The sequence below is a fragment of the Bos grunniens genome, chromosome 10, assembly GCF_055505025.1.
Source record: "Bos grunniens cultivar Pamir isolate PY7600 chromosome 10, Bosgru_T2T1.0, whole genome shotgun sequence".
In the NCBI taxonomy this organism is placed as follows: Eukaryota; Metazoa; Chordata; class Mammalia; order Artiodactyla; family Bovidae; genus Bos; species Bos grunniens.
This window is the reverse complement of record NC_141174.1, coordinates 90412609-90439089: the sequence shown is the minus strand read 5'-3', so window position 1 is coordinate 90439089 and position 26481 is coordinate 90412609. Positions and strand designations below refer to the sequence as shown.

At 42.1% G+C, this 26481-nt stretch overlaps 2 protein-coding genes across 2 annotated transcripts in view; one reads left to right on the top strand and one right to left on the bottom strand.

Moving 5' to 3' along the window:
• Window positions 1–592: 592 nt before the first annotated feature.
• Window positions 593–15801, bottom strand: PTGER2 (prostaglandin E receptor 2). The gene is made up of 2 exons (XM_086323048.1): window positions 14652–15801; window positions 593–4734 (listed from the first exon to the last, which is right to left on the bottom strand). Exons 1-2 carry the CDS (start codon window positions 15474–15476, stop codon window positions 4501–4503), a joined length of 1059 nt encoding a protein of 352 aa, XP_086179174.1. The 5' UTR covers window positions 15477–15801; the 3' UTR covers window positions 593–4500.
• ANKDD1A (ankyrin repeat and death domain containing 1A) overlaps window positions 15475–26481 on the top strand; it is a 55485-nt gene continuing 44478 nt past the window's right edge. The window contains 1 exon segment of the mRNA XM_086319061.1: window positions 15475–15933. Within this exon segment, the coding sequence (XP_086175187.1) occupies window positions 15475–15933 (459 nt within the window).

Below are 26481 nucleotides of genomic sequence, written 5' to 3'. Positions count from 1 at the left end.
GCGCAGTCTTAGTCCCTGCACCACCAGGGAAGTCCCCAAGTATCCCCTCTTTTTTGGATTTCTTTCCCATTTTGGTTACCACAGAACTGTTGGTGCAATTTTTAAAAGAATGTATTTTTAATCTCCTTACACTGGATATTCCCCATCTGCCCCTAAGCCTACTCTCCCCCTGCACTGTGGCCCTCATGATTTTTACTGTCTGGGTTACACTTGGGTTTGGCCAGTGGGAGGAACAGGCCGAAGAGCAGGAAGATCTTCCAGGAAGGTCCCTTGCTGCTTCTCTCCCTCCCTCCCTCCAGGTGGTTCCCTGGCAGCTGTGCTTCCCTGCTTAAGGACAGCTTCTGTTGGGTGGGACACAGCTGTCACGACTCCTCCCTTGTCCCTTCAGCCCTGGGAGTGGTAGCAGCTTCCAAGGGCTCCTCCACCATCTTTGTTGATTCCTTTAACCCTGCCCTTCCCTCTGTAAATATTTCCTTCAGTCAATAGTCCTCAGTTACTCTTTTGAATGTGCCAGCTGTTTCTGCTGGAATGATCATTTGATCTGTTCGATTTGGCATATTTAAAAGAAAAATGAAACACCCGGATCACAGAGTTAAACCACCCAAATCAATTTTTAATAGTACATACATTTTATAGGAAATACAAAAATATAATTCAATAAAATTTACTTACAAATAAAAGTCACAAAAGTTACCAGGAAAAAAGTAATTATTCTGAAATAAAAATTAATGCCCAATACATGGCCTTGTTCCATGTATACACAAGACTGTAGCTTCTGTGAATTGCTAAAATGACATTTATTTCCATAATGTGTATTTCAGGTGATCAAACGCTTTGTAAATTTAAAAAGAAAGTCAATGATAATGCTGTTAGTATAATGATTATAGATATGTTTTAAAAGTGCAATCAAAGAGGAATTCCAACAGAGTCATGTCTGATAAAGGCAGAAGATGGCCATCCTGAGCAGGCATGGCAAGTCCACATATAATAAATGTCTACAAAGACTGTTTCTCTGTGAATAATTCAAGTAGGGGCGCTTCTCAAATTCAGAAAACCATTATTTTTGGCTTAAAATATTAGATTTGACTAAGGGAAGTAATGGAGAAGGAAATGGCAACCCACTCCAGTATTCTTGCCTAGAGAATCCCATGGACAGAGGAGCCTGGCAGGCTACAGTCCTTGGGGTCCCAAAGAGTCAGGAATGACTGAGCAACTAAACCAAGGGAAGTAAACAAACCTCTACTTAAATGTGAACTAATTGTCTTCCCCTGCCTTTCAAAGTCATCAAGTTCTGAACTTGAAGATGTTAATTTTTCCTTGGTTCAAAGCAGAGCTGACATTACATTAGCACAAGGGCAATCTGTCTCTGAAAGTGCACTGCTGAGAGCAGGCCAGGGCACCAAGAGCTGAACTGAATCACACTGAGAATGTAGTGATGAGGCTCGGATTTGCCCTCCACCTGCCCAGGACTTGTAGTCTCCGCCAGTATGGCGGTTAGGGGTCGGTGCTCTTTCTGGCTCTGGGTTGTCGTGGGTCCAGACCACTTTGAGAGTTAGGTCTTTCAGAGGCTTTCTATAGTTTCTGAGAAACCACAGGCCTTATTAGGATCTTAGGAAATTCAAGGACACATTTTAGTACCAGAATTTCTCAGTTTTCTCTTGGAAAAGATGATCCAGGGCCACAGTGAAGCGTGCGTGCCAAGTTGTCTCAGACGTGTACGACTCTTTGTGACACCAGGGATTGTAGCCCGCCAGGCTCCTCTGTCCATGGGATTCTCCAGGCAAGAATACTAGAGTGGGTTGCCATGCCCTCCTCCAGGGATCTTCCTGACCCAGGGGATGGAATCCCCATCTCCTGCATTGGCAGGCGGGTTCTTTATCACCAGTGCCACCTGAGAAGCCCCACAGTGAGCCACCCAGTAACAATTCAGCTCAGAACAGAACTGCTTCAGCCCATCCTGTTTCTGGACACCTAAAGTTAGGTGGAGCTGCTTTACAGTATCGTGTTAGTTTCTGCTGTATAGCAAAGGGAATCAGCTATGCATGCGCATTTATCCTGGCTTTTTTTTAAAGACAGTTATTTATTTATTTAGCTGGGCCAGGTCTCAGTTGTGGCATACTGAGTTGAATATCCACAATAGTTTTCCTCTCTTTTCATTCCACTGACTGTCAGGGACAAAGAATAAAATCTAGGTCTTCCTTTATTATAATTCAGTTTTCTGATATACCAGACTAAGTTCTGTGTTTTTTATTTAACTTGAAAATGAGTCAACAAACTTAAACAGGTACGTCTGATATGATTTTTAAAAAAGAAATATTTACATATCCAATATAAGTAATTTTTCTATTACCTTGAAATTTCCATTAATAGTAAGTAATTTACTATTACATAGGATTTTACCTTTCAATTCCTTCTATGTAAATATCAGTGCAAATAAATTTCAGGATTTAGTCATTTAACACAGTGCAAGGAACAGGAATATACTAGGAAACAAAGCTCTGGAAATCTTGGTTCTTAAATGGCTTAAACTCATATTTTGGGACCACAGAGTGAATAATTTTGTTTTCACTAGTGATATTATATCCAAGTTTGTCCTTTTTTTTTTCTTTTTAAATTTCTCAGGCATTATTCAAAAATTTGGGGGGATGATGAGGTAGGGTGAATGATTGTAGGTAACATTTTTATTTGGAGGAAGAAAAGTCATCTGATAAAAGAAATTAATCTTCCAGATCCAGAGTAACTTTAGCATTTTATGTTCAGGAATTACCCATGAGCCTAATTAGTCTTCTTTAGAACAATTTCTTATCTTGGTGGACAGGGAAGCTTTATTTACACATCCAGATTTTAGCTAAGTTAAACTTAGCCTGGTTTGTTTAAATTAGTACAAAAGCAAACCATTCACTTATTCTTTTTAAAATAAGGGATAATTTGATATAGATTCTGTCATAATACACTAATTTCTAAATTGGTTTGGAATCACTCTTAAGTGATCATCTAGTCTGATAACTACTTATAGGAAATAGTTTTGTGTAAGCAATTCAATGAGACTTTGAAAAAACTAATATTCTTTTTTGGTTTTTATTACAGCTATGTTGTAATAACACTCACTGCAAAATATAAAATAAAATAAATAAAGTGTCCACTATATTGAATATCATGCTATAAGGGGAAAAATTTCCTCTAATATCAAGTATTGTACTGAATATCTCAAACTCTAATTTGCAATGCAACCACACTTTAAAAATCTGCTAAATTAAAATTTTAAACTCCACTTTTATCTAATTTTTAAAATTAGTATATCCACACAAACTATAAATTGCTATTTGGGGGGAATTCATCACATACTATTCCATTTTCAAATCTTTTGTTTTATAGCTTATTTTTGTAACATTTCAGATGAGTTTATACTATAACTAAGATTTAACTAAACAGTGCAAATTCACTGAAATATTTTGATGCTGAATTTATACAATGCCAAACATTTAGATTTAGAAATATATTATGGTATGACTCACTGTATGATTTCCTATAGAGCATGAGTCAAGCCATGTTTCCCAGATAAACATACAGACATGAATTTTGCTACAACACCATCATCCTACAAACTGTGTCAGTCACAGCCTCGACATCAGCATTAAAAGAGTTCAGTGTAACTGAAGAACTGACCAGATTTTTCAGTTTTTAATTCTAATATTTGCCTCAGACGTAGCCACATACACCCTTCCCTGGAAATAAAAAGTAAAATATTAATGAGAATTACTTCTCTTAATAGTCTACTATTTATCGCTGAGAGGAAAATTCCTAAAGTCCTTTTCGTTACCATTAGCTTGACAGATGTTATAAAATAAATAACCTGACACTCTGACACACATCTTCTCATGGATGGGGAAAAAAGCTGACATTAACCAACTGAGCCTACTCTTCTGTGAGTAATACTATCGTGACAAGAGCATGCTCCCACATATACAAACATACAGTACAAAGTACTTATGATTTTCAAACTCATTGTCCAAAGAAAGGGTTTGATAAGCAATCACAAGACACCAGGCTTGGTTGCTTGCCCAAATCCACTTCCTAAAGAACACGTAAGTTTTTATCTGGTTAGACTGTACACTGTTATGTTTATAATGGTACTAGCCTAGAAGATTAAAATAGAAAACACAGTAACTATTTAGGGTTTTAAACAAATTACAAAACTACATGCTTTCTCATTCAACAAGGACGCTTAAATCCAAAGGCACGGGATCATAAATACATTTGGTTGTTCCTCCGAAGACCATGAACATGTTCCTTGAGGGTAGGTTTTATAGATCCTTCCGACACCTTGCAAGAAGTGCCTTGTCAGCACATCTATAGCCCAAACCACTCCTGAAATGTTTGTTTGCTCTGTTTCATTAGGGTAACGTCATTGTCTTTATAAATTTTTTTCCATTTCTCTAAGGAACCATTTCAAAATGATCTTCCAGATGGTGGTTAACTAGCACTTCTTAACTACCATCCTCAAAGGTCAATCTGTTTACTGGCATTTGACTGTGTAGAACAGGAAGTTTGTGTTGCTTCTTGTGTTCTTAATGAAACCCGACAGCAGAGGACTGAACGCATTAGTCTCAGAACAGGAGGTCTCAGGATGGCAAAGACCCAAGGGTCAATTATTGAGTTAATTGATAAAAATCTAAGAGCTTGGAGGTCCCACTTTTCTTTCCGGGAAGAGTTTTCATTCATATATGCAAAAATCTGTAAGAAGCAAAAGGGGGGAAAGACGTCAGTTTTATATTGTAGCAGTAGATAGGCTTCGACCATGTGCAATTTCTTAAGGCTGAAAAGCAAAATGTGTTTTGTGTGGTGGCTGTGGTGCTGAGAGGGAAGTTGCAAAATCTCACCCCTCTCACACAAGTTTATGCCTTAGGGACACTCTGAAACAGAAGTATTGTCTCCTTTTGATAGATGAGGAAGTGAGGGAATAACAATGTGTGGCACTGACTTTCAAATACTGAATTATGATAATTCAGTGACAGAGGGCACACAACAGAGCTTATGTTCTGGCCACTGGGCTGCCTGGGTTTGAATCCTGCCTCCAAAAATAGCTCTGGGACCACAGGTAAGAAAACTAACCTTTTTGTGTCTCCCTTTCTACATCTCTAAAATGAATGACAATGATAACAATACCTATTCTTGGGATTGTTGGGAAGATGACAGGAAGTCATCCATGTCAGCTACCGAAAACAGTGCTCCCTTAAAACGTGCCCCACAATGATAATCCTTATTATCTTCATTTTACCAGTGAGGACACCATAGGGCAGAGACAGCAAGGGATTTGTCCAAGTTCCCAGGACTGGTTAGTGGACAACTCAGGACACAAAGGTTGACAAAGGTCCGTCTAGTCAAAGCTATGGTTTTTCCAGTGGTCATGTATGGATGTGAGAGTTGGACCATAAAGAAGGCTGAGTGCCGAAGAATTGATGCTCTTGAACTGTAGTGTTTCAGAAGACCCTAGAGAGTCCCTTGGACTGCAAGGAGATCAAGCCAGTCAATCCTAAAGGAACTCAACCCTAAATATCTATTGAAAGGACTGAAGCTGAAGCTCCAGTAATTTGGCCATCTGATGGGAAGAGCCGACTCATTAGAAAAGACCCCGATGCTGGGAAAGATTAAGGGCAGGAGGAGAAGCGGGTGACAGAGGATGAGATGGTTGGATGGCATCATCAACTCAATGGACGTGAGTTTGAGCAAACACAGGGAGATGATAAAGGACAGGGAAGCCTGGCGTGCTGCAGTCCATGGGGTCACAAAGAGTCGGACATGACTGAGCTACTGAACAACAACAGGACACAAATTCCAAGTCCCTTGACACCGAGCAGTGCTCACTGTTTGCGACATCCAGGTCGCCTATGTAGGCCAAAGGTCTTCAGAAAAGTCTTAAACACTGGAAAGCTGACACATCATTACACCTTGGCCAATGTTCTCAAAGTGGTATACCAGCTCTCATCTGATTCCTTAGGTATTTAGGGAACACACAACTTTTGGATCAGATTGCAGAGAATGGAACAGCACATACCCGATAAAGATCAAACACTTCCACATAGCTTACAGAAAAGAGTGAAACATGTAAATCATACCCAGTCGTTTGAAGCCAGTTCTTTATAGAGCTCCAGGGCCTTTCTTACCAACTGCAGAGGGTGAGTTAGAGACCTATTTCTTCTTTCCTCCACTCTCCCTCACCAGAAGAAGGAATAGTTTCTCTCCTATCCCCCTAGTACTTAATTCTGCAGGCATCTGGCAACTGCATATACAAAGCAAATTGCAGGGAGGGAAAGAGTAGTCATCTTCGGGTTGCTTATGTTAGGACAATATCAGGAAGGTTTGGCAGCCGTAGGTGTTTATGCCAGAGAATCTTGGCTTAAGGGAATGGAGAAGAGACTTGGCAGATGAGCAAAGGGAAAAAAAAAAAAAAAAACTGAAGGTGGATGTCCCTGAATACAGAAAGAAGAAAAAAGTTAGGTGGAGATATGCAAGGGAGCAATACTTGTCTTGTCAGCTAAATTATTTTAGATGAGAAATTTACAGTACTTCTATGGTATATTTAAAGAGCAATTTAAATATTGCTCTTTAAATTGTGACTCTTAAAATTGTGCATCTAATTATGGCACAGAATTGACTATAAGGTCTTGAATCCGGCTATAATTCAGTGTGTGTGTGTGTGTGTGTGTGTGTGTGTGTATATATATATATATATATATAGAGAGAGAGAGAGAGAGAGAGAGAGGGGGCTTCCCTGGTGGCTCAGATGGTAAAGAATCTGTCTACAATGCAGGAGACCTGGGTTTGACCCCTGAGTCAGGAAGATCTCCTGGAGAAGGAAATGGCAACCCATTCCCATATTCTTGCCTGAAGAATTCCATGGACAGGGAAGCCTGGTGGGCTACAGTCTATGGGGCTGCAAAGAGTAGGACACAACTGAGCGACTTTCACTCACTCAAAGAGCCATTTTGGAGTTTTGGAATTCAGGATGATATTGTACATAAACCTGATAGATTAAAATATATTAGTCACTACACACACATACAACTGAGTGTTGTGTCATAGAAAAAGTTTGTAGCTGGGTTTATGACCTAATCTCACCCAAAAACTATAACACTGGATTGTCTAATGAGCCACATAGAGAGGGCTCAGCATTCCAGTGTCACAGTTCACATGTGCAGATGAGTCAGGTTTTCAGTGGCAAGATCAGACCATAGTTTCTGGTCTCTTTAGAGTGTGACTGACCAATGAGAAGTAAAAAATGGTTTCAGAGGATGAAGCAATTCTGTACTTTATTTCCTTTTCATCCACTATACTGAGTAATTTTTAGAAATGCTTAAAATTTGCATTTTAGGAGGTGGCCAATATGTGCATGCTTGTCGAGGTTGTGTCTGACTCTTTTCGACCCCATGGACTGTAGCCCGCCAGGCTCCTCTGTCCACGGAATTTTCCAGGCAAGAATACTAGAGCAGGTTGCTATTTCCTCCTCCAGGGGATCTTCCCAGCCCAGAGATCAGACCTGCATCTCCCACATTGCAGGTAGATTTTTTTATCCACTGAGCCACCTCTGTACCCATTAAACACTAACTCCTCATTCCCCTCTCCCTTCAGCCAATCCTGGATTTTCATTACAGGCTTACACAATGGATCTAGGTCAATTAATTAATAATGTTTCATTTATATTCTGGAATTCAGTTTCAGAGGCTGGTAGACTGTATACATGTTTTTGTACATGCTACTAATAAATTTGCTATGAGAAAAATATCAAGGACAAATGTAAACCAGTCAAGTGAGTTTTAATTCCTTAGGACAGACTCTCTACAGGGCTTTGCTAAGAACAGAGAGCTTGTGATACCTACAAAGCCACACCAATGAAAGTTAGTGTCCTTTGGATTTGTCTTCCACTGAATCCCCTCAGCCTCCACGTAAAACTTCATCTTGGCACTGACCTGGCGCTGTTTGTTTTAGCTATTTCCCTACCTTTAATGCAACTACATAGCACGTTCAGAATTTTAGAGCAAATAAGAACCTTATTTGGCTGCTCATTGAAACCACCTGAGGATCATTAAAAATACTCTGATGGAAAAAAATAATAAAGAAATAAAAATATTCTGATGGCTTTCTCCCTCCCTCAGAGACTCTGATTTTATTAGTCTGGGCTATAAGCTGGGTGTCAGGGCTTTTAATGTGCCCCAGGAAACTCTAGGGCTTCCCTGGTTGCTCAGTGGTAAAGAATTTGCCTGTCAGTGCAGGAGACATAAGAGATATGGGATCAATCCTGGGTCAGGAAGATCCCCTGGAGTAGGAAATGGCAACCCACTCCAGTATTCTTGCCTGGAAAATCCATGGACGGATGAACCTGGAGGGCTACAGTCCATAGGATGGCAAAGAATCAGACGCCACTGAGCATGAATGCATACACAGGTGATACTAACACAGTGCAAAGTTGAGGCCCACTGCTTTAGACCCTTACCCAGTACCTGAAATAGTTTACAAGTATTCATCCATCACACTTAACAACAAAAGACCTACTGAGGCCTGGCCAATTAAACATGACTTGGAGTTTCCAGAGTTCAGTTCCTGATTATTAATATACAATGATTTCTTTTGAAAATGGAATCTTATGGGAAAAGTAGCTAATATTTACTGAATACTTTTGTGTCAGGTCTGGTGCTAAACAATTTGTGTCTTGTTGTATTTAATCCTTCTACAAATCTGTAAAAGTGTTATTAGTCCCATTTTTGTAAGAAAGAGATCAAGGCTTAGAAGATTAGTTACATTGACCCAAATCATACCATGGGTAAGCAGGGAAGCCTTGCAGCCACAGAAGCAGGACCAGACTGTCTTCTTAGCCACTACACACTCTAGCACCATCTGCATAAATACCCTATGATGTGAAGTGTTACATGACATTCACCACTGACTGATTATGGGTTTGTAGGAGATTTCTTTCCAAATGTGTCACAAAGATTTATGGGTATTACTGCTCCTGTTTATAGATTTAAAAACCATGGCTATCTAAGAAGCTCTTGGCTTTCTTTGGGGCTTTTCTTTCCTCCACGCTTTCCACAGCCAAATGGCAGGCAGTGACAATCACCTTGCCCAAGAGGGCAGACATAACACATCACTTCTCTTTAGGGAAATGGCCTGTAGTTCTTGCTGTCTACCTTTTTAAAATTCAGTGTGATCATATCAGTGTTCACAACCACCATTTCATATCATATGCAGAAGGAAAAGGTGTCAAGTGAAAATATTCATGTAGAAAAACTTTCTCTTAAAAGGTAAGGTGTATTACAATTCTTTAACAATCCCCAAACAGGAGAATGGATACATGTACAAGTGTGGCTGCATCATTTCACTATACACCTGACACCATCACAACATTGTTAATCATCTCCAATATAGAGTAAAAAGTTTTTAAAAATCCCCAAATACATCACTGATGATGTTTGAATGATAAAGGGCCTTCTAGGATTGCGTGTGGGAGAAGGCAATGGCACCCCACTCCAGTACTCTTGCCTGGAAAATCCCATGGATGGAGGAGCCTGGTAGGCTGCAGTCCATGGGGTCTCGAAGAGTCAGACACGACTGAGCGACTTCACTTTCACTTTTCACTTTCATGCATCGGAGAAGGAAATGGCAACCCACTCCAGTGTTCTTGCCTGGAGAATCCCAGGGACGGGGGAGCCTGGTGGGCTGCCGTCTATGGGGTCACACAGAGTCGAACACGACTGAAGTGACTTAGCAGCAGTTTTGCGTGCATATTAACTCAAAATATCACCAGGCAAAGTTTATCATGGTTATGCATAGAGATTTCTGAATTTCTCTCTCATTACTACTAGAATTCTGATATTGTGCAAGTATGTAATCAACAAATTTCAAATCAGTTTTACAACCCCCTTCATGTTAAATTTTACATAAAGAGTACCAGGAATGAATGAGGGAAATTCCAGTACTGTTTACTTGCGTTTGTTCTGTATTTGAAAGATCAGATTTCCACTAATCAGATTTACCTAAAAATTAGAGCCCTAAAGAATTCTAAAGATGAAGAAATTTTTAGAATGAGTCAATGGTTCACTCTTGAAATTTTAGAACCGAATAAAATGCATAAGTACTTTATCCTAATGACATGAGGAAAACAGTTTAAAATGACCAGAGGCTATTAACAGTTATTAGGAAAGTAGTGAGAAAGTGGCTAAATATAGGTTGGAAATTTAGAGACAAACAGTATCTGAGTCAAGAATGGATGTCTGATGTGTTTCCTGTGTCCTGTCTCATTTCAGGAAGAAAGAAAGTTTCCCTCTATCTCTGTGAAATGATAATAACATGTGATTAATATGAGGAATTTATTAATTTATACAATATTCCTTTAATGCAAAAACCATATGGAATATGTTATCGGTCCTATGCATGATTTTATATTGGATAGCCAAAACAATGCTTTTTTAAAAGATCAAATAAGAAATGTTTAACAACAAAACTTTATGTGAGGAGTAATCAGATTATTTCTTAATTTAGACCAGTATTTACACTAGCGAATCTTCTAAAATCTCAGACTCAGCCTTTTAATGCATAGGTCTGTGCAGAAGCAAAAAGAAACTGCACCCTCGGTCCCAGCTGAGGCCCCTTGATCTGCTGTGGAGAAAAAGGTCTTTGCCACTGTATTTTTACAGCTAAAAGTTGAGATTAAGAGACAAAGTGGTGCAAATATTTATAACATCTTCACAACTCTCTTATAAATCTTGGGTTGATCTTTTCATGGGCTTCCCTGATAGCTTAGTGGGCAAAAAATCCATCTGCAACCCAGAAGACACAGAAGATACAGGTTCAATCCCAGGGTTGGGAAGATCCCCTGGAGGAGGAAATGGCAACCCATTACAGCATTCTTGCCTGAAAAATCCTATGGACAGAGTAGCCTCGTGGGCTGTAATCCAAGACATTGGATTTACAGAATCAGACATGACCGATTAACTAATCACAAGCACACAATCTTCTCATATGTTACCCCCAAATAAGTATTTTCTTTCTGATAGTATTGTGGTTAAAAGCATAGGTTCTGTGTTTAAACTGCCTGCCTTTGAATGCTGGCTCCAGTATTCACTAGCTTGGGACCCAGGGTAAGTTATTTGCCTCATTTGTAAAATGGGAATAAAAATGCTACCTCTATGACCGATTGTTGTGAAGGTAATGGGTTAATATATGTAAAAATTAGCACTCAAAAATGTTAGCAATTTTGATGGTGGTAATAATGACCTGAACTTCATTACAGCGTACTGAGCATTTTACATTCTGAGTTTCACTTCCCAAGCTTCGGAAGTCCTAGGCTGGCATTCTTGGAGGAAGCAGTAATTGTAACTTGCCCATACTTTGGGACAATGGTTGACATCAGCAGTTCAGGTTTCCTCAATGTCCTACCCCTCTTTCCTCATTCCTGGGTTGCTGAGCAGGCTGGAGTCCCACTGGGTACACAGCTATGAGTTCTCCTTGTCGGGCCAATGGTGTGGCCCACTTCTTGTGTGTTGAGTTAGTTGCTCAGTCATGTCCAACTCTTTGTGGCCCCATGGATTGTAGCCCACCAGGGAAGACCTGTGGCCCACTTTGAGGGCCCAGAAAGCAGTTCTGTTATCTCAAGGAAGAAAGAGGCAGAGAGAGGGCAGATTGCTAGCATTTTCTGGAACACAGGAAATTAGTTAGAATAGTTCATTAATAATTATTTTACATTGATTCCATTTTTCACTGATGCTATTTGGATATGTTGGGTTAAATAAAATATTTTAGTTAATAATTAATTTCATCTTTTTTTTAAGCTTTTTGTTATGTGGCTACTAGAAAATTGGAGAAACGCTGGACTGGATGAAGCACAAGCTGGAATCAAGATTGCCGGGAGAAATATCAATAACCTCAGATATGCAGATGACACCACCCTTATGGCAGAAAGTGAAGAAGACCTAAAGAGCCTCTTGATGAAAGTGAAAGAGGAGAGTGAAAAAGTTGGCTTAAAACTCAACAGTCAGAAAAATAAGATCATGGCATCTGGTCCCATCACTTCATGGCAAATAGATGGGGAAACAGTAGAAACAGTGACAGACTTTATTTGGGGGGGCTCCAAAATCACTGCAGATGGTGATTGCAGCCATGAAATTAAAAGACATTTGCCCCTTGGAAGAAGAGCTATGACCAGCCCAGACAGCATATTAAAAAGCAGAGACATTACCAACAAAGGTCCGTCTAGTCAAAGCTATGGTTTTTCCAGTGGTCATGTATGGATGTGAGAGTTCGACTATAAATAAAGCTGAGTGCTGAAGAATTGATGCTTTTGAACTGTGGTGTTGGAGAAGACTCTTGAGGGTCCCTTGGACTGTAAGGAGATTCAACCAGTCCATCCTAAAGGAAATCAGTCCTGAATATTCATTGGAAGGGCTGACGCTGAAGCTGAAACTCCAGTACTTTGGCCACCTGATGCAAAGAACTGACTCACTAGAAAAGACCCTGATATTGGGAAAGATTGAAGGTGGGGGGAGAAGGGGACAACAGAGGATGAGATGGTTGAATGGCGTCACCGACTCATGGACATGAGTTTGAGTAAACTCCGGGAGTTGCTGATGGACAAGGAGGCCTGGCGTGCTGCAGTCCACGGGGTCGCAGAGTTAGACACAACTGATCAACTGAACTGAACTGAGAAAACTGGAGATTCCTTCTGTGGCTGGCATTTGTGGCTCACAGGGTATTTCTGTTGGGCTGTGCATGCTCTCTTAGAAAAACAGGAGAATTTCTGGAGGCAACCAGAGGCCTTTGCCTTGTCCACCAGAGCCCTGGTTAGGATGTGTGGAAATGATTCCTGCCTTGGGTGGGAGATTGGTGTAGGCCATTTCTTTTTCTATTATTAATTAATTACTTTTTCATTGTGGCAAAAAAGCATATAACATAAAATTCACCCTCTCAACAGTTTCTAAGTGTATAATTAAATACTGTTACCCAATGCACATTGTTGTGCAAAAGATTCCCCAGAACCTCTCAGCCCAATCCTACATGGCTGAAACTACATCTGCAAAACAACTCCTCCTACCCCTCCCCCAGCCCCTGGCGTGCACTGTTCAATTTTCTGTTTCTATGAGTTTGACTACTTCAGGTACCTTCTCTAAGTGGCATCATACAGTATTTGTCCTTCTGTGACTGGGTGTAGGCCGTTTCTGAGCACAATTTTCATGTACACCAAGTAGAATAAAAGGACATGGGGGAAAGCACCCCCAGAGACCCATGCCAAGCATTCTGAAATAGCAGAATGTAAAGCACCATTCTGTAGCCTTGACTTTTGAATTGTCAGATAAGCCTTCCAAGAAATAAATTAATTCTGGACAGTGTAGCATTTCATAACGTTTAAAGCACTGTATAAATGAAAGTTACAAGTACCAATAATCCATAGATAAAATAAAATTAGTTAATGGTGCATGTAAATGTCCTTATTAAGAGATGACTTGATACTTCCCGTTTAAGGTACAGTTCAAATATCTGTTTTGTGACAGGCATCATCTCTTTCTTTTCACCAAGACTGTGGCAGGTTAAGAGTCAACTGTTTATTCCCTGTAGGAGCAATCCTGTGCTTCTGAAGATTAGGAAGTGGAGATGCTAAAACTCAGAGTTCTCATTTCTCTGTAAGAGGTCAGCACTTGCTCAGATACATCCCAGGCTCTGCTACCCATGTTACATCTTAGGTTCAAACTTACAGCATCATGGAACTAACTGCTGGTATTGCCTCCAACCAGGGCAGCACCCAGCCCAGAACCTAGGCAAGGGGTTTCTCCAAGCAACCAGTCTTTCCTCTACTTATTATCATGAACATATTATGAATTTTAATGGCAACCAAGAGTTATACTTCCAATATACATGTAATTTGGGAATCCTGTAAACTAGATTTTGTTGAACAAGACAAAGAATGTTCTGGATTTCTGCAATGTGGACCCTTCTCACCTGGGACCATTCTTAATGGCAGCTGGAATGCTACTGGTTGGGCATCACATTTTGCTTTGAGAGAAACAGAAGGCAGAGCCTAGAGAACTGGCACCAGCTGATTGGGGTGGCCTGGAGGACTGGCCTGGAGGTGAACTACAGCTCAGGGAAGTCAGATTGTAACTGACAACTATCCAAAGGTAGATGGGAACTGCTTCTTCCTCAGATAGGAAGCCATTCTAGCCTTGTAGACTGGAACTGGCTCTAAGATGGGGTCTGGGCTGGCTTAGTGGAGGACCAAGACTCCCTTTCAGGGGTGCTGTGTCACCGTATGAGAAACACTAGCATGCTGCTGCTGCTGCTGCTAAGTCACTTCAGTCGTGTCCGACTCTGTGCGACCCCATAGACGGCAGCCCATCAGGCTCCACCGTCCCTGGGATTCTCCAGGCAAGAACATTGGACTGGGTTGAAACACTAGCATAGAGATGCCCATTTGCTGGGGTTAGGGAAGCAGGAAGTGGAGTAAAGGTGAGACTTGAGAGGGGAAGGCAATAGACCTTTACAAATTAGGTCATATTTTTACAAGTTGTGAAAATCTGTGTGGTGGTGGAAAGGGTGGGAGTAAGAGGAAAGAGTGTAAGAAGGCTGCACCGAGCTCGGCTGTAGAAACCAAGTGAGTGCCTTACCGTGAAAGGCAAGGAGCAGACGGCGAAGGTGATGGTCATGATAGCCAGGAGAATAAGATGGTCCGTCTCCTCCGCCATGGATACCCTTTCCGCTCTCCTGTGGCTGCTGCCCAAGGAGGGTCCGCAGCGGCTTCTCCTGCCCCGGCGGTGCATGTGGATGAGGTTGACGATGACACTGAAGTTGCAGGCCAGCACGGCGATGATGAGCAACATCAGCAGAGTGGCGTAAAGCCGCAAGTACGTGGTCTGCTTGTGTCCGATGAAGCACCACGTCCCTGGGTTGTACTGGGCATACTTCCAATGATCCAGCAGCGGCAGGGAGCAAAAGAGCAGGGAGACTATGTAGATAGTGGGCAGCACAGCCAGCCCACTGCGGCGGGTGACTCGGCGCTGGTAGAAGTAGGGGTGTCCGATGGCTAGGTAGCGCTCCAGGGCCATGGCGAAGAGCATGAGCATCGTGGCCAGGCTGAAGAAGGTCATGGAAAAGGCAAAGTAGGTGCACACGCGCCTCTCCGGCCCCAGGGCCACCAGAGTCCGGTTCTGCGCATACGAAGCCAGCACCACGGGGCTGATGAGGCAGGTCCCAAGCAGGTCGGTGAGAACCAGCTCTGTCACCAACACGTGGAACAGCGAGATGGAGTTTCCGCGGCCCTCGCTACGCCCTGAGTCCCCCCGCCAGCGGCGCACCAGGAGCGCCAGCGCAATGAGGTTCCCCAGCACCCCGGCCGTGAACATCACGGAGCTGATGGCCGGGCTTTCTCCAGAGGGGAGCCACAGTGGCTCTTCGCGGTTCTCGGACTGGGAGTCGTTGGAAGTATTGCCCATGGTGGGGTGCCGGGAGGAGAGACGCGTCCTTTTCTCCCGCCGGCGCGCACCTGGCGGGAGGTGGGGTCTGAGAGCCCAAGTGCTACGAGACTCTGAGCGAAGGGGAGGGATCCAAATCCAGAGCCCCCTGCCGGTCCCCGGCGCTCACCGAGGGCGGCCTCGGCCCGGGTCTCCTGCGGCTCCCGGAGAGGCCGCGCGGCTGTCGCATCCTACGGTGCCCCGGGCGCCTCGGGGGACCCGCCGGCGCCTCCTCCGCGTCTCCGCGGTGGCGGCGGTCCAGGGGCGAGAGCCGGCGAGTTGCCGGGAGGTGGACGCGTCACGCTACGAGTCTCTCCGGGCGCGCGGGGGCGGAGACCTGCCAGGCGAGGGGCGTGGGTGGCCGGTGAGAGCAGCGGCCCTGGTCCCTAGCTCAGGCGGCTGCTCGATGCCCACAGGCTGGCTGACCACCGCCTGGACGGTAGTCCTTTAGCCTGGCCGAGGGCCTGGTGGGAGTGCGGGGCACAGTGTGGGGTACTGTGTCGGCACAGCGTTCACGGAAGGCAACGCCAGGGAGAGCAAAGCTACTCAGCAAGCAATAGAGAAGTTGGGAGGACCCAGTACCGTGAGACGTGAAAAAGGGAGCAACAGACACTAAAGACTGCTGACAGTAAGACCAATGTGTGTGTTTGTTTGTTTGTTTTTAACATTCTCAGGAAGACACATCAGGAAGGCGGGGCCAAAATTAGGAGGAAGTGAAAAGCAAGCCCGCGCATTCGAGCAACCGAGCCATGAGTGCACGCCAAGCTGTCTGTTGCACCGTCGCTTTGATTCGGTTCCCAGCATTTCTCCTTTTTCTATGTCAACACGGTAACGGATAACCACTTGTTTAAGCAACCATTTTTTTAAAGTTCTTTGTAATTGTGTACAATTGTGTTTGTGGGTACAGCTTAAAACCACATTGTTCTCTACCCAAGCTCAGCTGCGAAAGAGAAATGTTGTTCAGCCATATATATATATATATATATATATATATATATATATATATATAAAATAAGTCCCACGACCCATGCCTGGAAGAGTTTATTGGTTGATGACAGTTTCAGAGACTGGAGATGACAAATTTGGTTTGGTAGTTTCTTACTGCCTACTGTCATTTATTCAGTCATGAAAAAGAGCTGATGTTAAAAACAAACATCAGTTTGACAGCCAACATGTGCTGTGCTGTATTTAGTTGCTCAATCCTGTCCAACTCTTTGCCACCCCATGGACTGTAGCCCGCCAGGCTCCTCTGTCCGTGGGAATTCTCCGGGCAGGAATACTGGAGTGGGTTGCCGTGTCCTCCTCCAGGGGAATCTTCCCAACCCAGGTCTCCTGCATTGCAGACGGATTCTTTACCTTCTGAGCCACCAGGGAAGCCCGCATGGATAATTACATTCTGTAAGGAGGGTCATAGGCAATCTTTCCTTTACTCCCACAGGATGGCTTCCCATCCCTGTCCAACCCAACCCACCCCCCACCCCCGACTCGGCCAGTTCCCTAGGCAGATCCATCCCCCTCCCAGGCCTCCTCCCTTCCCCAAGTGCAAGGATATGCACTCAATGTCCTACCATTGAGAACTGGTCTAATAGATTTTGATACACCTATGCAACACAATAAAAAATCATTAGAAAGGATGAGGTGTATCTGTATTTACTGATAATGTGGAGTTAAAAGCATGTAAATCATTCCATTCATATAAAATTATATGCATAAGTATTTGTACAGAGCAGCATCTAGAAGGATGTTCAGCAAAATATTAATGGTAATTTCTCTGGGTAGTACTTTTTTCTTTATGCCTTTCTGTCTTGGTGAATTTTTCTATGTATTACCTTTATATCAGGAAATGCAAGGAAGCTGCTTTTTATTTAGAAAAAAATTAATTATTGGAGGACTCTTCTACTTGGTGGAAGGCAGGGGGTTAAATGCTAATGTTTTCAATTCTCTTTCCATTCTGTTTCTTAATGAATGGGAAGGTCTTATCAGTTTCTTAAAACTGATCAAGAAGATTGTCCTTATTTGAAAATTGGAAATCATCACACATTAGGCAGCATTTCTAATGACATGGAGCCCTGCCCCACTTAAAGTGACTGCTTTGACAATAGACTCTTGGTGTCTGTCAGCTAGTGTCATTGCTAGCTCAATTCTGACACTACCATTACCAGGAAGTCATAAACACATAGCAAAAAGTCAACTAAAGGATCAAAAAAACAAAAAAAATTAAGTGAACAGAAACTAACTTCAAGACTGATTCACAACATTAAGGAAAATTGTGAGGGGGCAGGTGGAGAATCTCAATAGAGAAATGGAAACTATAAAAACAAAAAAAGAACAAAATGGAAATTCTAGAACTAAAACTTACAGCAGCTTGAGGTTGACAGATTAAAGGGTGAAACCTGAAGACTAATCAAACCTTCCTTTTCTGTCATCATGACTTTTGTGCTCCTGGGAAATATTCTCACTTTTTCCATACCACATAAGGCTTAGAGAACACTCGTTTCCTGCTGCTTGCCCTGTTTTTACCCAAGAAGTGAAGCATGGGTTTCCTATGCTCTCAGATCCCTCAAATCTCTGAGAGGTACAGAGCAACCTTATCCAGGAAACCCCGTGTTAACATCTAAGCTTCCCCAGTTCTCCTAAACTTCACCTTCCCTCATTCATATCCCATGAAACTACTAGGGGAGAAGTGGTGAAACTCTGCTCTTCCTTATCTCCTCTCATCTAGGTCTTGACTTTTAAAAGTCATAAGCTAAGAATTTATGCCTGTGTTCTGCTAAGACTGTCCTTTCTCTGAGGCAGTCAGCATAGAACTCCCTGCTGCTGCTGCTGCTGCCAAGTCGCTTCAGTCGTGTCCGACTCTGTGCGACCCCATAGACGGCAGCCCACCAGGCTCCCCCGTCCCTGGGATTCTCCAGGCAAGAACACTGGAGTGGGTTGCCATTTCCTTCTCCAGTGCATGAAAGTGAAAAGTGAAAGTGAAGTCGCTCAGTCGTGTCTGACTCTTAGCGACTGCAGCCTACCAGGCTCCTCCATCCATGGGATTTTCCAGGCAAGAGTACTGGAGTGGGGTGCCATCGCCTTCTCCATAGAACTCCCTAGCTACTGCTAAAACTAGGGGATGGATGGTCTGAAGTATCAGGAAGTACTGGGCAAAAAAATCAAACAAGCATAAGTTAATATGCCAAATTAATGCCTGGCTATATTTACATTCAGTAGGCCTGTGTGTGTAACCAGGGCTTGGTGGGACTTATTACATCCTCACAGGATTGAGAAACAACTTGATAAGTCTTTGAAACCAGAGTCAATAAAAAGTGCTTTACAAATGGAGGTGAGAATACAACAGTTCTCTTGTCCTCAGACAGGAAATATGAGAAAGGGAAATCCACAACTGTTTATTAGCACAAGGGGTTAGATTAAATGAGTCACTTCAATAATGTTAGGAAGTCAAGTTACCTGTGATTCTAATTTCCTTTTTAAGATTGATAGAGAACAAAGAATCTAATATAATCATGAACATTTTCTTTTACCAGAAAGCTTTGTGTCTAAGAACAGAACCAACTATAAGGTAGAAAAGCACATATAACACAAAAGTAAGGCTATGGTTATTCAACTTGTTTATATAAGGTATCAACTCGTTATAGAAATTTTGGAAAAATAGAAGAAAAAAGTCATCCATGAGTGAATCCATCAAAAATGTCCACTCTTAACATTCTGATGTGTGTTTCTTTCAATTTTTCTGCTACGTACATCTTTTCCCCCTACTTGTGATATTATATGTAAATTTTGCTATACTTATTCTTAAAAAACTTAAAAGTATAATGATGCTGAGCATAAACCCAGAGAAAACCATAATTCAAAAAGACACAAGCACCTCAGTTTTTATTGCAGTGCTATTTACAGTAGCCAGGACATGGAAGAAACCTAAATGTTCAACAGCTGCTGCTGCTGCTGCTGCTGCTAAGTCGCTTCAGTCATGTCCAACTCTGTGCGACCCCACAGACGGCAGCCCACCAGGCTCCCCCGTCCCTGGGATTCTCCAGGCAAGAACACCAGAATGGGTTGCCATTTCCTTCTCCAATGCATGAAAGTGAAAAGTGAAAGTGAAGTCGCTCAGTCATGTCCGACTCTTCGAGACGCCATGGACTGCAGCCTTCCAGGCTCCTCCGTCCTTGGGATTTTCCAGGCAAGAGTACTGGAGTGGGGTGCCATTGCCTTCTCCAAATTTTCAACAGAGGAATGGGTAAAGAAGATGTGGTACATATGTACAATGGAATATTGAGTTCAGTTCAGTCGCTCAGTCGTGTCAGACTGTTTGTGACCCCATGAATCGCAGAACCCCAGGCCTCCCTGTCCATCACCAACTCCCGGAGTTCACTCAAACTCACGTCCCATCGAGTCAGTGATGCCATCCAGCCATCTCATCCTCTGTCGTCCCCTTCTCCTCCTGCCCCCAATCCCTGCCAGCATCAGTCTTTTCCAATGAGTCAACTCTTCGCATGAGGTGGCCAAAGTACTGGAGTTTCACCTTGAGCATCATTCCTTCCAAAGAACACCCAGGACTGATCTCCTTTAGAATGGACTGGTTGGATCTCCTTGCAGTCCAAGGGACTCTCAAGAGTCTTCTCCAACACCACAGTTCAAAAGCATCAATTCTTTGGCACTCAGCTTTCTTCTCAGTCCAACTCTCACATCCATACATGACCACTGGAAACACCATAGCCTTGACTACCGACCTTTGTTGGCAAAGTAATGTCTCTGCTTTTGAATATGCTGTCTAGGTTGGTCATAACTTTCCTTCCAAGGAGTAAGCATCTTTTAATTTCATGGCTGCAATCACCATCTGCAGTGATTTTGGAGCCCCAAAAAATAAAGTCTGACACTGTTTCCACTGTTTCCCCATCTATTTGCCATGAAGTGATGGGACCAGATGCCATGATCTTAGTTTTCTGAATGTTGAGCTTTAAGCCAACTTTTTCATTCTCCTCTTTCACACTCATCAAGAGGCTTTTGAGTTCCTCTTCACTTTCTGCCATAAGGGTGGTGTCATCTGCATATCGGAGGCTATTGATATTTCTCCCGGCAATCTTGATTCCAGCTTGTGCTTCATCCAGCCCAGCGTTTCTCATGATGTACTCTGCATAGAAGTTAAATAAGCAGGGTGACAATATACAGCCTTGACGTACTCCTTTTCCTATTTGGAACCAGTCTGTTGTTCCATGTCCAGTTCTAACTGTTGCTTCCTGACCTGCATATAGATTTCTCAAGAGGCAGGTCAGGAGGTCTGGTATTCCCATCTCTTTCAGAGTTTTCCACAGTTTCTTGTGATCCACACAGTCAAGGGCTTTGGTATAGTCAATAAAGCAGAAATAGATGTTTTTCTGGAACTCTCTTGCTTTTTCCATGATCCAGCAGATGTTGGCAATTTGATCTCTGGTTCCTCTGCCTTTTCTAAAACCAGCTATATTACTCAGCCATAAAAAGGAATGAAATTGGGTCATTTGTGGAGATGTGGATGGACCTAGAGACTGTCAGACAGAGTGAAGTTTAAGTCAGAAAGAGAAAGACAAATATTGTACATAGACGCACACATGTGGAATCTGAAAAAACTGATATAGATGATCTTATTTACAAAGCAGAAATAGAGATATGGATGTAGAGAACAAATGTATGGATACCAAGGGGAAAAGGGAAGTGGGATGAATTGAGAGATAGGGGTTGACACATATACACTCTTGATACTACGTATAAAAGAGATTAGTAAAAGAACCTATTGTACAGCACAGAGAACTCTACTCAGTGCTCTGTGGTGACTTAAATGGGAAGGAAATCCAAAAAGAGGGAATATATGTATACATATAGCTGATCCAGTCTGCTGTACAGTAGAAATTAATACAATATTGTAAAGCAACTATAGTCCAATAAATTTTTTAAAGTATAATGAATACCTTATACTGAAATATGTATTCAGTTCAGTTCAGTCGCTCAATCATGTCCAACTCTTTGCAACCCCATGGACTGCAGCACTCCAGGCTTCCCTGTCTGTCACCAACTCCCAGAGCTTGCTCAAACTCATGTCCATCGAGTTGGTGATGCCATCCAACCATCTCATCCTGTTGTCCCCTTCTCCTCCTGCCTTCAATCCTTCTCAGCATCAGGGTCTTTTACAATATGTCAGTTCTTCACATCAGGTGGGCAAAGTATTGGAGTTCCAGCTTCAGCATCAGTCCTTCCAATGAATATTCAGGACTGATTTCCTTTAGCATTGACTGGTTTGATCTCCTTGCTGTCCAAGGGACTCTGAAGAGTCTTCTCTAACACCACAGTTCAAAACCATCAATTCTATGGCACTTAGCCACCAGGGAGGCCCAAGGGCTTATTATATTCCCTAAACTGTTAAAGGCTTAGTACACATTACCTCATTACTTTTTCTATCAATTCTATAAGAAAGGTCAGAGATATACTCCTCTTACATATGACCAAACTGAAAGGATAAATGCTTGAAGTTCTATGTCTAAGGAAGTTCCTTTCATTATTATTTGTATGTTTTTCTTAGGAACTAGCCTAAATGTCTGGAAAAGGAAATGGCAACCTACTCCAGTGTTCTTGCCTAGAGAATCCCAGGGACGGGGGAGCCTGGTGTGCTGCTGTCTATGGGGTTGCACAGAGTCGGACACGACTGAAGTGACTTAGCAGCAGCAGCAGCAGCCTAAATGTCAAGGAAAAGAGACATATAAATATGTTAGATGTATCTGTTCAATGGAATATTTTGCAACTAAAACAAATTAAGACCTTGTAAATCCCCACCACCCCTGCCCCTGAGTTTCTACTTTTTATTCTCTCCAGTATCATATCAAATCCAAGAGAAGTAGGAGGGGGAAGAGTATTGACTTAAGAAAGACAGCAGATAAAAATGTGGTTAATTTTATCATGTGGGCATATATAGATATATCCTACAATTTGATTTGATATTATTAAATTTTTTGTTACATAGGGTGTGTTTTGTTATGATGATATCTGTGTGTCAAAGGGGAATTCCACAGGCCATGGCTGAGTTCTGTGGTTTCTCTTCTCCATAGCCCTACTGCCTTGTAACACACCATGTGATTTTGTTATTTTTTGTCATTTGCTTGTTGACTATCTCCCTCTGAAAGAATTTCAGTTCCTAGAAGGAAGGGATCTTGGTCACTTTAATTCAGTGATGTATCATCCCAGGAACTAGAACAGTGCCTGCCAGAGAGTAGTGAAAGTGAAAGTCGCTCAGTCTTGTCTGACTCTTTTCGACTCCATGTATTATACAGTCTATGGAATTCTCCAGGCCAGAATACTGGGGTGGATTGCCTTTCCTTTCTCCAGGGGGTCTTCCCAACCCAAGGATCGAACCCAGGTCTCCCACATTGCAAGTGGATTCTTTACCATCTGAGCCACCAGAGAAGCCCAATAATACTGGAGTGGGTAGCCTATCCCTTCTCTAGTGGATCTTCCCGACCCAGGAATCGAACCAGGGTCTCCTGCATTGCAGGCCGATTCTTACCAAGCGCTTGATAAATATGTGTTGAATGAACAGAGTGGAGCAATGGGCTGAGCCGGTGCTGCTGAGGGTTTAACCTGATGGATGCAGAGAAGTGGTCACTGACTTTTGCAGAAGGTACTCCATTGGTGACCCTGCTAAGAGCTCTTTTGGCAGAATTGATGGAGAGGAGAAGGAGGTTGTCCAAGAGAAAAGGAAGAAGGGATGTGGGCAATTTCAAATAGAAACAGTGCATAATTACTTCCAGGAGTTGGAAAGTACGTTAACTGGGAAATTGTGGCCTTTTAGATCCAAATTAAGACAATCTGCCATGGAGCTTGGCATTTATAAAGGCAGGCATGTTTCAGTAAAAACTACATTTTATTGTGATTCACATATACTGTGGTTTTTGTTTTTTGGGGTTTTTTGTTTGTTTTTTTAACAAATCAAAGTTTTATGGCAACCCTGAATCAAGCAAGTCTACTGGCACTGTTTTCCCCACGGCATTTGATCTGTACCACATTTTGGTGATGCTCATAGTATTTCAAGCTTTTTTGTTGTTATTTTATTTGTTATGGTGATCTGTGATCACTGATCTTTGCTGTTACTATTGTCATTGTTTGGGGTTGGTCCGAACTGCTCCCATATAAGACAGTGAACTAAGTGGATCAAATGTATATGTTTGGACTGCTCTACTGACAGGCTGATACCTTATCTCTCTCCTTCTCCTCGGGCCTCCCATTCTGAGACACAGCATTATTGATGTTAGGCCAGTTAATAGCAATGGCCTGTCATGGCCTGTAAGTGTTCAAGTGAAAGGAAGAGCTGCAATTCTCTCAGTTTAAACAAAGCTTAGTGAGGAAGACATGTCAAAAGCTGAGATAGGCTAAAGCTAGGTCTCTTGAGCCAAACAGCCAAGTTGTGAAGGAAAAGGAAAACTTCTTAAGGAAGTTAAAAGTGCTACTTCAGTAAACACATGAACAATAAAAAGCCAAACAGCATTATTTGCTGATATGGAGACATTTTACTGCCTAAAATAGAAAATCAAAGCAGCCACAACATTCTCTTAAGCCAAAGCCTAGTCCAGAAAAAGGCCCTAATTCTCTTCCATTCTGTGAAGGTTGAGAGAGGTGAGGAAACTGCAGAAGAAAAGTCTGAAGCTAACAGGGGTTGATTCAGGAGATTTAAGGAAAGAAGCATCTCTATAACATAAAAGTACAAAATAAAGCAGATCTAGCTAAGGTCTCGGAGAAAGCAATGGCACCCCACTCCAGTACTCTTGCCTGGGAAATCCCATGGACGCAGGAGCCTAGTGGGCTGCTGTCTATGGGGTTGCACAGAGTCGGACACGACTGAAGCGACTTAGCAGCAGCAGCAGCTAAGATCTGATAGAAGATCTAGCTAAGATCATTAATGAAGGTGGCTACACTAAACAGTGATTTTCAGTGTAGACAAAATAGCCTTCTATTGAAGGAAGATGCCATCCAGGACATTCACAGATGGAGAGAAGTCAATGCCTGGTTTCAAAGCTTCAAAGGACAGGCTGTATTTTTAGGAATTCATGCCTGAATTCATGCCACTGGTGACTTTTGGTTGAAGTTAGTGCTCATTTATCAGTCCAGAAATACTAGGGATTTTTCTTAAGAATTTCCATAAGAATTCTTAAGAATCCATAATAATTGTGTACTATGCCTGTGCTCTATAAATGGAACAATAAATCATCAAAGCAGCACATCTGTTTGCAACATGGTTTATTTTAAGAACATTCATGATTCATGGGAAGAGGTCAAATTATCAACCTTAATAGAAGTTTGGAAGAAATTGATTCCAACCCTCATGGATGATTTTGAGGAAAGCTTCAGTGGAGGAAGTGACTACAGATGTGGAGAAATAGCAAAAGAACTAGAATTGGAAGTGGAGCCTGAAGATGTGACTGAACTGCTGCAATCTCATGATAATAACCAACAAGGACCTAGTGTATAGCACGGGGAACACTGCTCAATACTTTGTAACAGACTAAATGGGAAAAGAATTTGAAAAAGAATAGATGCATGTATATGTATAGCTGAATCACTTTGCTATACACCTGAAACTAACACAATATTGTTAATCAACTATGTGCTGCTGTGCTTAAGCGGTCAGTCATGTCCAACTCTTTGTGACCCCATGGACTGCAGCCCCCCAGGCTCCTCTGTCCATGGGATTCTCCAGGCAAGAATACTGGAGTGGGTTGCCATTCCCTTCTCTAGGGAATCTTCCCAATCCAGGGATCAAACCCAGGTCTCCCGCATTTCAGGTGGATTTTTACTCTCTGAGCTACCACTATTCCCAATATAAAATAAAAAGGTAAAAAAAAAAAAAAAAAAAAAAAAAAAACACCTGAATGGATAAGGAGTTGCTTCTTATGAATGAACAAAGAAAATGGTTTCTTGAGATGTAATCTGCTCTTGGTAAAGATGGTGTGAAGATAGTTGAAATGATAACAAAGGATGTAGAATATTGCCTAACTTTAGTTAATAAAGTTGCAGTAGAGTCTGAGAGAATTGATTCCAGTTTCTAAAGAAATTCTACGGTGAATAAAATGCTATCAGCCCTGCATACTACAGAGAAGTCATTTGTGAAAAGAAGAGTCCATCAGTATGGCAAACTTCACTGTTGTCTTATTTTAAAAAATGCCACAGCCAACCCAACCTCAGCAACCACTGCCATGATCAGTCATGAGCCATCAACATCAGGTAGAGATCCTCTAACAGCAAAACAGTATGACTTGCTGAAGGCTCAGGTGATGGCTAGCACTTTTTTTTTTTTAGCAGTAATGTAGTTTTAAATAAAGGTATGTACACTTTTTTAGACATAATACTATTTCACATTTAATAGAGTATAAAATAGTATAGACATAACTTTTATCTGCACTGGGAAATAAAAAAAACTATGTAACTAGCTTGAATGACTGTAGGTTAGGAGTCTTCTCACAGGTTTTCCAGCCTCTAGCTCTGTTCACCTCTGTTCAGTTATTTATATTATGGCCTGAGTGATCCTTGCAAAAAGGAGACGTGATCATGATGCTCCCCTGTTTATAACTAGTCACTGTTTCCCCACTGCCTTCAGATTAAAGTCTAAATTCTTCCACTTTGCATAGAAGACCTATCATTCCCTGGCTCCTGACTACCCTCTGTGAAGACAATGACAGTGGGAGGGATAAAAACAATAAAAGTTTAAAAACTGGAAAAAAAAAAAAAAGCGAACAACAAACTACTTATTTGGTAGGCCAGGGATAAATACTTTTTATGGTCATGAATTAAGTTGAAAATTAAAAGGCAAGAAGTTGTTTATATTAGACAAAAACACATGGAAATATGTATAATAAAGATTTCACCTAAATTGATGATAGAAAAGAACATTAGCAAAAAATTATTAAGCATAAATTAAGGCATGGGATGGTGTCCAGAGGCGGGAACATTATCTGTAAATCTAAGTTCAAAA